General features: G+C 39.1%; 1 protein-coding gene across 24 annotated transcripts in view; it reads right to left on the bottom strand.

Moving 5' to 3' along the window:
• Positions 1-15,519, bottom strand: part of CRCP (CGRP receptor component) — a 137,187-nt gene that overhangs the window by 85,101 nt on the left and 36,567 nt on the right. For 14 of the 24 annotated variants that reach the window (XM_014842293.3, XM_044746481.2, XM_070484509.1 and 11 more), the window contains 2 exons: positions 15,461-15,518; positions 7,095-9,866 (listed from right to left, as the gene is read on the bottom strand). In XM_014842293.3, coding sequence (XP_014697779.1) covers positions 9,717-9,866; positions 15,461-15,518 — 208 coding nt within the window. In that variant the 3' untranslated portion in view covers positions 7,095-9,716. Of the gene's footprint in view, positions 1-377; positions 4,203-7,094; positions 13,365-15,460; position 15,519 lie in introns of those variants that run through there. The other 10 variants (XR_006513230.2, XR_011494175.1, XR_011494174.1 and 7 more) reach the window with 5 other exon arrangements.

The following is a 15,519-nucleotide window of genomic DNA, read 5'->3' on the forward strand; positions in this document are numbered from 1 at the left end:
TGGTGCATGAAAGTTTTAAATTTTGATGATGGCCAATTTATCTACTTTTTTTTGTTGGCTGTGCCCATCCAAGAAATCACTGCCAAATCCAATGTCATGTAGACTTTCCCCTATGTTTTCTTGTAAAACTTTTACAGTTTCAGCTCTTACATTTAGGTCTTTGATCCACTTTGAGTTAGTTTTTGTATATGATGTAAGATAAAGATTCATCTTCATTCTTTTGCATGTGGATATCCAGTTCTCCCCACACCATTTGTTGAAAAGACTGTCTTTCCCCATTGAATGATCTTGATACCCTTGTTGAAAATCAATTGACTATATATATGACAGTCTATTTCTGGGCTCTCTATTCTATTCTATTGGTCTATATGTCTGTATTTATGCCAGTACCACACTGTTTTGGTTACTGTAGCTTTGTAGTAAGTTTTGAAATCAGAAAGTGTGAAACTTCCAACTTTGTTTTTCTTTTTCCGGATTGTTTTGGCTATTTGAGGTTCCTTGGGATTCTATATGAATTTTAGGATGGATTTTTCTGTTTCTCCTAAAAATGTCAATGGGATTTTGATAGGGATTGCATTAAACCTGTAGATCACTTAGGGTAGTATTGACATCTTAACAATATTAAGTCTTCCAATACATGAACATGGAATGTCTTTCCATTTATTTGCATCTTCTTTAATTTCTTTCAGCAACATTTTGTAGTTTTCATTAGTGTTAAATACATTCATGTTGTTGTGCAACCAATCTCCAGAACTCTTCATCTTGCAAAACTGAAACTCTACACCCATTAAACAACCCATTACCCTCTCCATCCAGTCCCTGCAACCACAATTCTACTTTTGTTTTTATGAATTTGATTGTATTCTAGGTATAAGTGGAACCACACAGTATTTGACCTTTTATGACTGGTTTATTTCACTTAGCATAATACCCTCAAGGTTCATCCATGTTGTAGCATGTGTCAGATTTTCCTTCCTTTTTAAGGCTGAATAATATTCCACTGTATGTATATACGTTTTATTTATCCTTTATTTATTTATTGTAAATAATGCTACTATGAACATGGGTGCACAACTATGTCTGAGAGCCTGCTTTCAATTCTTTGGGTATGTACCTAGCAGTGGAATTGCTGGATCATATGGTAATAGGGACACGGGGACAGCCCCATGGCCTAGTGGTAAAGTTCAGTGTGTTCTACTTTGGAAGCCCAGGTTCGATTCCCGGGTGTGGACTTACACCATTCATCGGTGGCCATCCTGGGGTGGCTACCCACATACAAAATAGAGGAATATTGGCAACATATGCTGGCTAAGGGCAAATCTTCCTCACCAAAAAAAAAAAAAAAAGAAAAACAGTGAACAAGGGTCCCAATTTCTCCACATCCTTCCCCAACACTTATTTTCTATTTTGTTTTGTTTTATAGTAGCTTCCTAATGCGTGTGAGGAGGTTCTTTCTCTTTTGAAGGACAGTTTTGCCAGATATAGAATTCTCAGTTTAAAGTATTTTTCTTCCAGCACTTTAAATACGTCATCTCATTCCCTTCTGGCCTCCAAGGTTTCTGCTGAGTAATTGGCTGATAATCTTGAGGATCCCTTGTATGTGACAAATTGCCTTTCTCTTGCTGCTTTCAAGATTCTGTGTTTTTATAGTTTGATTATAATGTGTCTTGGTGTGAGTCTTTTTTGGGTTTATCCTACTTGGAGTTTAAACTTGTCTATCTTCAAATTTGGGTAGTTTTTGGCCATTATTTCTTCTAATAATGTCTTCCTCTTTCTCTCTCTCTTTTGGTACTCCCATACACATACATATTAGTCTTCTTGATGGTGTGCCATACGCGCCTTAGGATCTGTTTTTCTTCATTCTTTTTTCTTTTTGCTCCACGGACAAGGTAATTTCAAATGTACTTCCTTTAAGTTTGCTGATTCTTTCTTCTGCCTGCTCAAATCTATTGTTTAACACTCATAGCAAAATTTTCAATTAAATTATTGTATCTTTCAGCTCCAGAATTTCTGTTTGAGTCTTTTTAATAATTTCTCTGTTACTATTCTCTTCATTCACATATCATTTTCCTGGTTTCCCGTGGTTCTTTGTCCATTTTTCCTTTAACTCTGAGCATATTTCAGACAGTTGTTTTAAAGTCTATCTAGTAAGTCTGATCCCCGTGTTCCTTCAGGAAAGATTCCTGTCACTTCATTTTCTTCCTTTGAATGGGTCAGGTTATTCTGCTCTTTGTGACTTTCTTTTTGTTGAAAATTGGGCAGTTGAAAAGACAGCTACTTCTCCTAGTCCTTGTAGACTAGGTCTGTGCCAGTGAAATCTTTTACTAAGTAGTTCTGAGCCTTGGGATCAGCCAAAGCAGAAAACAAAGTCTTCGGGTATTTTCTTAGCATGCAATGCACCTGGATCTGTATACTGTTTTTGATTCCCCTCTACACACCCTGCTTTTATATGTCTTAATTTCCCAGAGTCTCATTCCAGTTTCTCCCTGGGGCCTTAGATGTTCTATTGTATGTCTCCCTCCACCCATAATGTCTTGCCCCAGGTGTCTGCAAGTTTTAGTCTCCTTATAGATTTCATGAACAGTTCCTGCCACTTTCTACTGAGTTTCCCCTGCAGAGATCCAGGGAAACTAGAAACTGTTCAGGCAAAACAGAAACTAGTCCTTCAGGCAGCCCCCAAATTGAACATTGCAAATAAGATTTGCTTTGCTCCCTCTAGTTTGAGGGAGGGCACTGGGAAATTGGCTGCCAACTCCTCCAAAACAAGAGTGCATGAAGGTGGAGGGACAAGGGTGAGAAAAAACTTTATGAATTTTTCTACCATTTTAAATGTAGTTTCTTCTTGATTGGCTGTTCACTTGGTTACCTTTGACTGTTTTCCAGAACTCCCACAAACTCACTTTAGCTAGCTTTTGGCTGTTTTCAATGTCTCTGTGGAGGAACAAGAGCTTGGAGCTTCCTAGCACTCCATTTAGTTGACGTAACTACAGAATTTTTATTTGCAATGCCATAAGAAGACTTTCAGTTTCAGAGCTTAGGGTATGATGTAAAGAAAAAGTATTTTAGGGATATTAAGTACAAGCAGGGTACACAATGGATCAGAGAGGAAACAGCAGAAGCATTAATTAACCTGTCTTATCTTGCAGGCCATAAGCAATTTGAGGTTTGACTTTGTGACCCCAGTATATAGTACTGAACCTAAAAAATACTGTGTGCTTAACAAACCTTTGTTGAATGAGACACCCAAAATTATAGTGGTTGTGACAATACAGAATCTTCAATGCAGCCTTACACTGTGTGGTAGGTAAGGCAGTCAAGACTAAACACACTCCATGAGACTTCTGCATCATGCTAATGGGTACAATCTCCACCAGGACTGGACATGCCAGCTCTTGAAGGATCCATGAAAAGAGCCCAGATGTCCTGCAGAAAAGGGAGCCACACTGAGGACCTCATGAGGAAGGTTCTTAGTGGATAGGGAACCCTCTCCTCCCTACCCTAGAACCATTTAACAGAGGGGGTCAGCAAATTATAGCCTGCTCCCTGATTTTTACTGGAACACAGTCACGCATAATAAACATGTAATAAATAATAATTTATGTATTGTCCATGGCTGTTTTCATGCTGTAACAGACTTAAGTAGTGTGACAGTAAGTTTATGATCTGCAAAGCCTAAAATATTATCCGGCCCTTTACAGAAAAAGTTTGCTTTAAACAATACAGTGAGGTCTAAAGAGGCTAGAAGATGCTGTGGATTATCATATTTAAAAAGGGCCCAAGATGACAGATAACTCAGGAGTCCACAGGACCCAACTGATGAAACTCAGTCACCTTCTTTTCAGGGACAGAATACTTGGGGGGAAATAAGTTTCTACAAATGGTGCTAGGACAAATGGATATCCACATGCAAAAGAATGAAGTTGGACTCCTTCCTCACACCATATACAAAAATTAACTCAAAATGGATTGAAGACTTAAATGTATAGAATTTTTTTTTACTATTTTTTAGACATTCCATAAATATGTATTATCTGACTACATGCATTCACCTTCTTCTTCATTGACATCATGTGTTCCGGCCTCATAGTTGGCCAAGTGGCTCCATGTCCTTGTCCTGCACAGGCACAAGTAGAGAATCCACCACATTCACAGCAACAGCCTTTCCCCAGGCTTTTCCATGAGACCAAGGCACCATTCTCATCCTAGTGAGACAAAAGCCACATCACCATTCTCATCCTGGTGAACATTAAATGTATAGAATTTTTAGAAGTTACATAGGAGTAAATATTTATGACCTTGGCTTAGGTAATAGTTCTTTGATATCCTATCAAAAACAGAAACAACCAAAGAAAAAAACAGATACACTGGACTTCATCAAAATTAAAAACTTATGTGCTTCAGAGAACATCATCTAGAAAGAGAAAAGACAACAAAAATTAGAGAAAATAACTGTATATCATACATCTGGCTAAGGGTCTAGTATCCAGAATATATAAAGAAATCTTGCAATTCAACAATAAAGACAAACAACTCAATTAAAAACAGCCTCTAAAGAAGAACAAAGCTGGAAGACTGATACTACATGACTTCAATACTTAATACAAAGCTATAATAATCAAGACAGTGTGATACTGGTGAAAGAATAGACAAAAGGATCAATGGAACAGAACGGAGCCCAAAAATAGGCCCACACAAAGTTAGTCAAGTGATCTTTGACAAAGGAACAAAAGTAACTGAGTGGAGAAAGTATAGTCTTTTCAACAAATGGTGCTGGAGCAACTGGATATTCACAAGCAAAAAAATGAATGTAGACACAAACTTTGCACCTTTTGGAAAAATTAACTCAAAATCAATCATAGACCTAAATACAAAATGCAAAACTACAAAACTCCAAAAGATAACATAGGAGAAAATCTAGGGGACTTTGGGCTTCATGATGACTTTTTAGGTAAACCAAAAGCATGATCCACAAAAGAAAAAACGGATAGGTCGGACTTCATTAAAATGAAAAACTTCTGCTCTACAAAAGACACTGTTGAGATAATAAAAAGACAAGCCACAGAGTGGGAGAAAATATTTGCAAAACACATATCTGATAAAGGACTGGTATCCAAAATATATTTTAAAAACCTGTTAAATAACCACAAAAAGAAAACAAACAACCTAATTAAAATATGGGCAAGAGACCTGGACACCTCACCAAAAAAGTTGGAAAACAAGCTTATGAAAAGATGCTGAACATCACGTGTCCTTCAGGAACTGCAAATTAATACAACGTAATACCACTACATACATAGAACATCAAAACACTGACACCACCAAAGACCAGTGAAGATGTAGAACAAAAGGAATTCTCATTCACTGCTGAAAAATGGTACAGCCACTTTGGAAGATAGTTTGGCAGTTTCTTACAAAACTAAAAATACTCTTACCATATGATCCAGCTATTGTACACCTTGATATTACTCAAACGAGTTGAAAACTTCTGTCCACACAAACCTGCACACAAATTTTTATGGCAGCTTTTTTTGATAATTGCCAAAATTTGGAAATAACCAAGATGTTCTTCAATAGGTGAATGGATAAACAAACTGGTACATCCAGACAATGGAATATTATTCAATACTAAAGAGAGATGAGCTATCATGCCATGAAATGATATGGAGTAACCTTAAATACATATAGCTAAGTGAAAAATCCAATCTGAAAAGGCTATCTACTGTATGATTCCAACTGTATAACTTTCTGAAAAAGGCAAAACTACAGAGACAGTAACAAGATCAGCAGTTACCAGGGGTTTGGAGGTAGGGAAGAAAAGAGGAATAGGTGAAGCACAGGGTATTTTTAGGGCATTGAAAATATTCCAATGATACTGTGATGGTGGATAAATATTATATATTTGTCAAAATCCAGTCTTCGTACGTATCACTGCACTTTCTAATGTACAACACAAAGAATGTAAACTCTGGACTTTAAGTAGTAATAATGTATCAATAATGGCTCATCAGTTGTAATAAAGATACCACACCAACACAAGATGTTACTAATAGGGGAAACTGTGGGGGTGGGGGGGGGGGAGGCAAAGGGCAATATACTTTCTGCTCAATTTCTCTGTAAACTTAAAACTCTGAAAAAATGAAGTCTACTAATTTTTTAAAAATGTGCAAAGTATTTCAACAGAAATTCTCCAAAGAGATATACAAATGGCCAATAAGTACATGAAAAGATGCTCAACATCAGTAGCCATTAGGGAAATACAAATCAAAATCACGATAGCATTTCACAATCATTAGGATGGCTATAATCAACAAGAGGGACAATAACAAGAGAGACTGGATTCCATCAGGCATTGCAAGTGGAAATATGAAATGGTGCAGGTACTGAAGAAAACAGTTTGGCAGTTCATCAAAAAATTAAACAGTTACCATAAGATCCAACAATTCTCCTCCTGAGTATATGTAAGAGAGAGGAAAACATGCGGTCACAAAAAATTTGTACATGAATGTTCACAAGCAGCATATTCATAATAGCCAAAGAGTAGAAACAACCCAAAAGTCTACCGACTGATGAAAAGAAAATGTGGTATGTCCATTCAATGAAATATTATTCAGCCCTAAAAAGGAATGGTACAACATATTTGAACCTTGAAAATATTATGCTAAGTGAAAGAAGTCAGATATGAAAGGCCACACATTGTATGATTCAATTTATATGAAATGTCCAGAATAGGCAAATACCCAGAAAAAATAGAAAGCAGATTATGGGCAATCTACTTAGATATGATAGCAAGGGCTTTGGTTGCCAAGGGCTTTGGGGAAATGGGACTGGAGAAATGACTGCTAATGGGTACTGGGCTTCTTTTCGGGGTAATGAAAACATTTTGGAATTAGGTAATGGTGATGGTTGCACAACCTTGTGACTACACTCAAAATCACTGAATGGTGTATTTTAGAAGGGTAAATTTTACGCTATGTGAATTATATCAATTTTAAAAATATATAAAAGGATCTCTAGGCAGTTTTTCTTCCTTTTATCCCCTTTGTTCCTTGTGTAATTAAATAAGGTTGATGATTTTTTCCAGGGTATGTAATCTGTTTTAAACTTTACTGAGAAGTGATCCACTTACACAAGTGGTGTTAAGTTGGTTTCAGGAAAGAAAATGATTTAGCAAAGAACATACTGGAGCATTAATTTAGTCACCTCTCACTAGGGCATAAAGCTCTTGGTATGGTTACACAATGACTGATTAGGGAGATAGTACCCACTGTTTTATGAACAAGCCCTGAATAAAAGGGAAGTCTTCTGAGGTGGAAGCAGGTCATACTGTAGCTTTTAAGCAAAAAGAAGCAAGGAAAATATTTAGGTAAACCTCCAACTGGAAGTCAACTTAATTTTTCAAGAGCTGAATAGTACCTTCCTTACAGATAACCAAAAAATTTCCCCATATTACAAACCAGAGCTTTCCCCTAAAAAAAGTGAACTGAGAGCCTACAAAGTCTGGAATAACAAAGGCAGGCTGGTGGACCTAAAAATCTATCTAGCTCCAGTCACTGAGGCAGATACTGGAATTGGTTCTCAGAATTCTGCCCTCCTCATATGTTACAGAGTCTGCCCCAGCTCCCCTCAGGGCTGCCTCTCCTAGAGTGACGTGACTGGACATCAGCCTCCATGTTTGGGAAATAATTTAACTGTTGACTACACATTCAGTAACTTTCACATAGGCCAAGGACAATATGCAAAGGGGCATACTTTTTTTCTTCTTAAAGAATAAAACAGCCACATGGTCAGAAGCTGAAACCAGATAGAAGGATATAAAATGAAAAGCAAGTCTCCCAACCTCCCCAGCTCTCCTTCCTAGATGTGATCCTGGTTAAGTTTCTTGAGTAAATTATTTTTTATTTCTGAAATATTGATTATTAATGTGACAGGAATATTACATAGAATATGTTTCTTATAAAGGTTAAGTCTTCCAGAGTCTACATGGCTTAATCAGAAACTGAGGCTAAATTCAAGTCCAAAATATAGAAACTTAAAATTTTCTTGAAATCCAACAGAGAATTTAGATATAAATAGATTCAATTTTTTTTTAAATCACATATTTTAGCTTTTAAGTCAGATTTCACTTTCTTTCTTTCTATCCATGGCAAAACAAACTCTTCAAAGATTTACAAAAATAGCACCAGTTGGCAGTCACCTGGAAACAATTTATTATTAACCAGATTAAACTCTTAAATCCATCAAGAAAAAGCATCTAACACACACAAGGTTAAAATGAAATAACAATGACATAAGCACATGTATGCCTTGACAAATAAATCAACAGCTCCTGGTAAAATTCCAAATACTCAAGAGAGACTTAAAAGTAAATGCCCTGTTAAAAAAAAAAAAAAAAAAAAAGTAAATGCCCTGTTAATTTCAATGTTGCCTGTAAGCAGATCTCAGTTGATCCTTAGATAATAAGGTTAAGACTGACATAATTGCAATTGGCGGGGGTAGCAGGGAGGCTGAAATAACCTGGGAATTGCAAGGAGGTAGAAAGTAATCCAATTAACAGCAGGATTGAAAATAGGTAACTTTACAACAAAATGACTACCAATTTGGAAAATTAACGTCTATGGGCATTTTCTTCCCCAAACAGGGAGCAGAGTGTATGTGGGAAATTAATTTTTAGCAGTATTCCTAGGACTTAAGGTATGTCTGGAGCTACTAAATTCTCCAAAGCCTGAATATTACAAGCTCTTCACATGGTAATTATTCTAGTATTTTAAATCCAGAAACTGATGCAACTGTGCAACAGCCAACAAATTCAAATTCTTATTAATAAACCTCTAGTTCTTCATATTCTGTCCATGAAAAGAGGTACGTATTTGCACCTTTTAAAAATGAAAACAATTTGCCCATCGTGCAAGTGACCTGGCTCACAAGGAGGTACCTACCCAGGGCTCCCTCTCAGGGCAGGAAACTGAAGATGGTCAGAAAGGCAGCCAATCTACTGTATTTCTGTTGCCACTGTCATTCAGTCTGGAGTGCCTCTTTTCAACTGGAATGAGCTCGTACCCTAACATTTAAGACTAAATAGTGAGCCAGTAAACAGAGCCCATGCCAGCGGAGGAAAAGGGCCTTCAGATCTGATGACGACCTGATGGCCAGGCTCTTCTTATCTCTGCTGTTCTCAAGGTGAAGATTCCTGTAAGGTGAGCCAAGTTCTGTGGCTCATTTTAAAGTAAAGCAACAATCTGCTGCTCTGGGAGTTTTTAGACGTCTAACCAGATTCTCATAACTCAGCTCTCATCCCAATAGCACTCTGTGCTCCTGCTTAGGAAGAGCCTAGAGAAGCAGATGAAACTAATTAGGACACAGCACATCAAAGGCAACACAAGTAGTCCACCAGCTGTGTACAGGGACCTTCCCACAACTGGCAAAGGCCACAGAAGAAATATTTTACCATAGAGGGTTCCACAGTCATTGTCCTCTTCAACTCTGTCCTCTTCTCTTTAGCTTTCTGCCCCGACAACCTCAGCCTATCTTCAGCCCCATTTTTTCTCCCGGAAACACAAGAATTTCTTTTTAGTTCGTATTTGAGATTTACCCAACTAAACCATGAAATCAGGTCTGTTGGGGTCGAAAGTAAAACCAAATAAACAATTCTCTGAACATCTGAGAAATGACTGCTAGGTCTTTCAACTTCATGAGATGCTTGAGCCAGCTGTGTTCTTCTATGCTGGGTTCTCTTCGTCCATTGTCATATCATCGTTGGTATTTTTCTTTGGCTCAGCCTCTGGCCCTGCAGGCAGAATGCTTGTGACAGTGTGGAGGAGTGCTTCAATCTGCTCTTCTGTGAGCCGCTCTTCACTCTCTTCCACCATCTGCAGAAGGAAAGAAACCCCTCCAGACATTACAAATGAGCCTCATGGGCCAGATCCACCTCCATATTGTCTTGTCCACGTTGTTCTCGGTCTCAGCCCAGCCTCCTACCACAAAGAGCTGAGGGACTGGCTGTGAGCCACCTCAGGTCTCTAGGTCCTCTCCCTCTTGGCTCCATGGGAGGGAGAAGCCAGCTCAACCTCCAGAGTAAGCCAATGCGACTGCTCAAAATGGGTCAGTGAAAAAAGCAAGTTATAGGTTAACATTTTTCTTTAAAGAAAAAGAAAACTCTAACAGATCTATACCCATCCATGTACACACAAGAATACGTAGTATATGCAAAGAAAACTCACCCCTGGGGAGTGAAATGGCACCTTATATACTTCTGTGTTTCACAAGTACATCTGTAACTTATGAACTATATCAACTCATTTGATGACTACCCACTATGTGCCAAATAGTTCATATATTTTTTCTAGTCCTCACTACCACCACCGCTAACAACAGCTCTTTAGGGAGCTCATGTGCCTGGTCTTGCACCTTGCACTTCACATCTATTATTTCTTTTAACCCTCACAACGATCCTAATAAAGGGTACAATTAGAATCCCAAACCAGGCTGCCCAACTCTAACACCTGCAATCTAACACACACCATGTGGCCTTGGTCATCTGCTGGGAATGCAAAACAGGAGTCTGATGAATGACATCTTGGAAACAATCTCCCACCGCCCCATCAAAGGTCCACTTAAAGCCCAGTTTCTGACACGGACCTGGAAATCTGAACGTACAGATGCTATCCACAATCATGAGTCAGTTTTCTTAGCCTCACCTCTAATTCTCAATATATTAATGAATACAACCATAATGTAGCCACCTTTTTAAAAGTAGTATGCAGGCAGTCAAGTTACTTAACCACGTTCACTTGGTAGCATTCGCCATCTATCACAAACAGCCTTCTCAGCTAATGGTGTCCAGGGTCCTATTCTAGGGCATTTCCCAAAGCAATCTCTGAAATCTGGCAACTAACACCAAAAGGAGTTCCAGAAAGAAATCCTGGCAGATTTAAGTAAAGTAAGATGACAGGCTAGGCTTACAATCCTAAAAAAGACTTCAATCTGCCTGCCTCACTTTATAGATAACAGTACAGAAGCTAAAGAAGTCAGGTGACATGTCCAAGATCATACCACAAACTCCTGGGCAAAACATCAGTCTCTTCACTAACCTCAATCCAAAAATGTTTCCACAACTAGAGAATAATCTTGGGTGTTCTGGGGTGGAGAAGCTCCTGAGTGAAGCAATGGGGTTATTTCCCATCACACCGTGAAATAAAACCACCATTTTCTAAAGATTCAAAGGCTCTGTAAAATGTAACTTCTCTACTGAATAAGAAACAATCCTCAAAAACCCATTTTTTGAAATCAGACATGCAAAATTAGGGTCTGTAAAAGGAAGTAATCTACATAGACTGCCTCCAAAGAATGAAGGAGGAGGAAGGAGGGATATATCCGATTTGATTATTTAATCTTGAGAAAAGATGATCTTTGAGAGAAGAATGTCTCCAAGTTTACGAATAGCTGGCATAAACAGTTGATGAACTACTTCCTGCCTCAGGGGAAGAGGGTGCAGGAGATTTAGGCTGTCATTAGAACAGTGACAACCTCCCACCAGTATCTATTCAACGCTCCACAGTTCATGAGGGCCTTTCTCAGAATCACTGCCCACCAGAACTTCTCAAGAACACTGTACATAAAGTCAGGACAATTTACAGACGAGTAAGTGGGGGTTCCATGTTATAAAGAAACCTAAATCTGGGTCTCCTAGCAAGTAGTGCAAGGTCTTTTGACTTTGAATCCCAGCTCTTTCTAGAACACCACAACTTCCAGTGGGAGGTTTCTTTTTCAATCTCTTTTTTTTCTTTTTTTCTTCTTTCCCCCAAACCCCCCCCCCACCCCGGAACTTAGTTGTATATTCTAGTTGTAGGTCCTTCTAGTTGTGCTATGTGGGACGCTGCCTCAGCATGGCTAGATGAGCGGTGCCATGTCCGTGCCCAGGATCCAAACCGGTGAAACTCTGGGCCTCTGAAGCAAAGCGTGCAAGCTTAACCACTCGGCCATGGGCCGGCCCCAGTAGAAGGTTTCTATCACTTCCTTGTCAGAGATGCTGTATGGTCCAGACTATAGAGTCCACTAGTTTGAAAGAGTTTGGTTATATGACCTCTGAGAGGCCTTCCTTTTTAGAAAACCAAAAGAGAGGACTTCAACAGCCCACTTTCTTGCATCCCAAACTCTGGGTTTGACAGATGCAGCACTGATCAGACATCAGCTAGGTGTGTTCTGGGCAACAGGTCTAAACAGCTTTCTTTCTTTCTTTCTTTCTTTTTTTTGAGGAAGATTAGCCCTGAGCTAACTGCTGCCAATCCTCCTCTTTTTGCTCAGGAAGACTGGCCCTGAGCTAACATCTGTGCCCATCTTCCTCTACTTTATATGTGGGATGCCTGCCATAGCATGGCTTGCCAAGCGGTGCCATGTCTGCACCTGGGATCTGAACCGGCGAACCCCAGGCTGCCAAGTGGAACATGCGCACTTAACTGCTGTGCCACCGGGCCAGCCCCTAAACAGCTTTCTAATGTTGCCATATTTGCCAAAAGCATAAGCTTTTGTCAGCACACAACCCTCAGGGACAATTACAGTCAGGAACTTTTCTTTTCAACCCAATAGTCCCAGTCACAGGAAGAAAATTTAAGCTTCATTAAGCAAAATGAAATATACACAAAAAAGAAACTTTCAGAAACCAGACACTTATTAACCCCTCTTGGATCACCAGGGTAAATGATAATAACTATATTATTCCTCACCTTTTCTTCCCAACAAAGAATAAACAGAGCCCAAATAAAGAAATGCAAAGCACCATCTCCACACTGTCAAACACAAAAGGTTTCAAGTTGTTGAGAATATAAGGACAAATGAAATGTAAAAATCCAAAGTATTTGCAGATGGGTCAAGATAAATGATAAATTTTTATCATTTGCAAAGGTTCTATCAATTCCCGGGGCTGTCAAACTGGCCTGCTGTACTTCAAAAATGGTTGTTTCTCATTCTAAACTGCCAAGCCTAACCTCCTACTTTCCTCAAAACAACTCAAAATCTAATAGCAACAGATATTTCTAGCTATTTGACCCAAAACAGTTTACTCAGCCTCTGTAAACTTCAATTTTCTCTAATGTAAAATGAAAGTAATGTCTATAGTAAGGACCAAATGAGAACATACATTATAGTGTCTTCTAAATCATAAAACTCTATGTAATTCAAGGCTAAATCACTAAATTATAACAGGCATAGATGGTAGTGCTGTTCAGGAAAGTGGCCTGTAAGGTCATGGGGTTACTGTCTTGTCTTCAGGGCAGAAGGCTCACACACTGTCCTAAATTATACACAACAGGGCACGGCAGAAGTCACAGAAGCTGGGTGGTTTCCTCATTTCCTCACAGACAGCAGGCAGTCACTCGTGGATCTGAGGATCAGAACAAATCATGGCTGAGATGTAACTTAAAAGGAGAAGTTTCAGCCTCCAAAACTGAATATTAACAAATGTTGGATGCTGGAATTACTTTTGGACCCAGGAAGAACAAATGGCTGTAAGGTTAACACAAGCAAATTTTCAAGTCCTTTGCACTTTCTACTCTATGTGAAAACCTCATTTCTTATCCCTCTCTGGTGAGAAGAGATACTGCTACAAGCTTTGGTAAACAATTTACTATCCTTCATAGCCAAATCCTAGGCTGGGAAAAATCTGGCTATAAAATGGTCCAACTGCTGGAAATGACATAGTTTTTATCAAGGCTTACCTACCTGTGGAAAGGAAGAGACCCATCTGAGGGGATGCCACACACATCTTTCTTCTCACCATGTAAAAGCACACAGCTTGGAGGAACAAAGTAAGGCTTTTGAATCAGACCCAATCAGCCACTCACTAGCCAAGACTATGGTGAGGGCATTAAAGGTGACATATACAAAGCCCCTAGCTCCAAGTCTGGCAAGTAGTAAGCACTCTTAATAGCAGCCAATATTACCAAGTAATGATAGAGCTTTCCACAGGCTCTGGGATGAGGTCATGCTAATCTTCCTGATCTCTTCTCTCCATCTGTCATTAAGCCATGAATAACATATGTTGCTGATTAAGTTGGAGGAGACATGATATGTGATCTTTAACCCAGAGGGACAGGGATTAGTTTCTTGCTGTTTTGTTTGTTTCTTCCCTTTTCTAAGTTGAATCTCCAACACAATCAAAAGGATCAGAATAAGGAGGGTACAAAAAAAGGATCTCTAGTGTCTAGAAAGACACCCTTTACAGAAGGAATTTTTCTAATTTAATTTTGGGTGCATTTTGAAGGGCAAAAACAATGCTGGGAAGACAATAAAAGTTTTAGTCAAAAATTAAATACCCATGACCCTTTAAAAAAAAGGTTGTTTTTTTCTAAGCAATTCTAAACATCATAGGTATTTTTGGTCATTTTCTTTCACACTTTTCTGAAGAAAATTTGACAAAGAGCTAAATACTTCTAAAACTGACTTTGGGAACTGCTTCATGCTCATTTTATTAATTCTCCAGCCAAAGTTTTTTTACCAGCAGTTAAACAGCCTGCCTGATATTTGTAGCTTAATGATCTCTGCCCTGTACAGCAGAAGGAAACTGCCACAATATGCCAATATAGCAACCACTCTGTATTGCTGGACCTCATTTTCACATTCCCCTATACCATCTCTGGCTTCTCTTCCAGCTGCCTTCCATAATTCTAAAGCTTTATGCTATGATTGCTATTTAGACTTTGCAAGTGATGAGGCTCCACTGAATGGTTTTATGAAGGGAAACAAGATGGTCAATCTGTGGTTTTAGAAAGTAAACTATGATAGTGGTGTAGAAGATGGACTGGAGGCAGACTGAGGCGGCCCAGGGAGAATGGTGAGAAGACAACCGCAAGAGCCAAGCTGAGAAATGATGATGGAAATTAAGGCAGTGCAGTAGGGAGAGAAGAAAAAATAAGAGGCGATAGAAGCAACAGAATCTGGGGACTAACTGAATATGAGATAAAAGGAAGAGAATGACTTGCAGGTTTCTGGTCTACGAGACCGGGCCAGGACAGTGAGGGAGAAAGAGAGCATGTGGGAAAGTGCACATATGCTCCATTAACCAAGAAAAGAAACGCAGGAAGAGTAGGGTTGAAGGGTGGGAGTGGGGAGAGATAAATTTCACCAGTCAGGTTGACTCCCATGTTTTTACGCAACATCTGGTTGGCAACAACCCCTACAGGGAAGCAACGGCCAGAAAGGCGTAGGATATCAGGGAGAAATTAGCTGCCAAAACCCTAGCCCTAAACCCTATAGAAAGAATTAAATTTCTTCCAGTCTTCTACTTTCCTTAAGTCCCTACTAACTAGGATCAAATTGGTGAGGTCTCTTTTCACTTACAAAATGGGGCGGTTGTGTAGTCTTTTCAAGAAATGGCAGTTTCTAGCTTGCCTGTTCTCAGCTTTTATCACCCTTTCTACATTGCCAACTCAGAAACCAACCCCTTCAAGTTTAGGCCTCCTTCACTCACCAGCTGGATCTCAACAGCAGTCATGGGCCTGTGATTCAGCAGCTGAAGCTTTTCAGCTC

Source organism: Equus asinus, chromosome 14, assembly GCF_041296235.1.
Source record: "Equus asinus isolate D_3611 breed Donkey chromosome 14, EquAss-T2T_v2, whole genome shotgun sequence".
Classification (NCBI taxonomy): domain Eukaryota; kingdom Metazoa; phylum Chordata; class Mammalia; order Perissodactyla; family Equidae; genus Equus; species Equus asinus.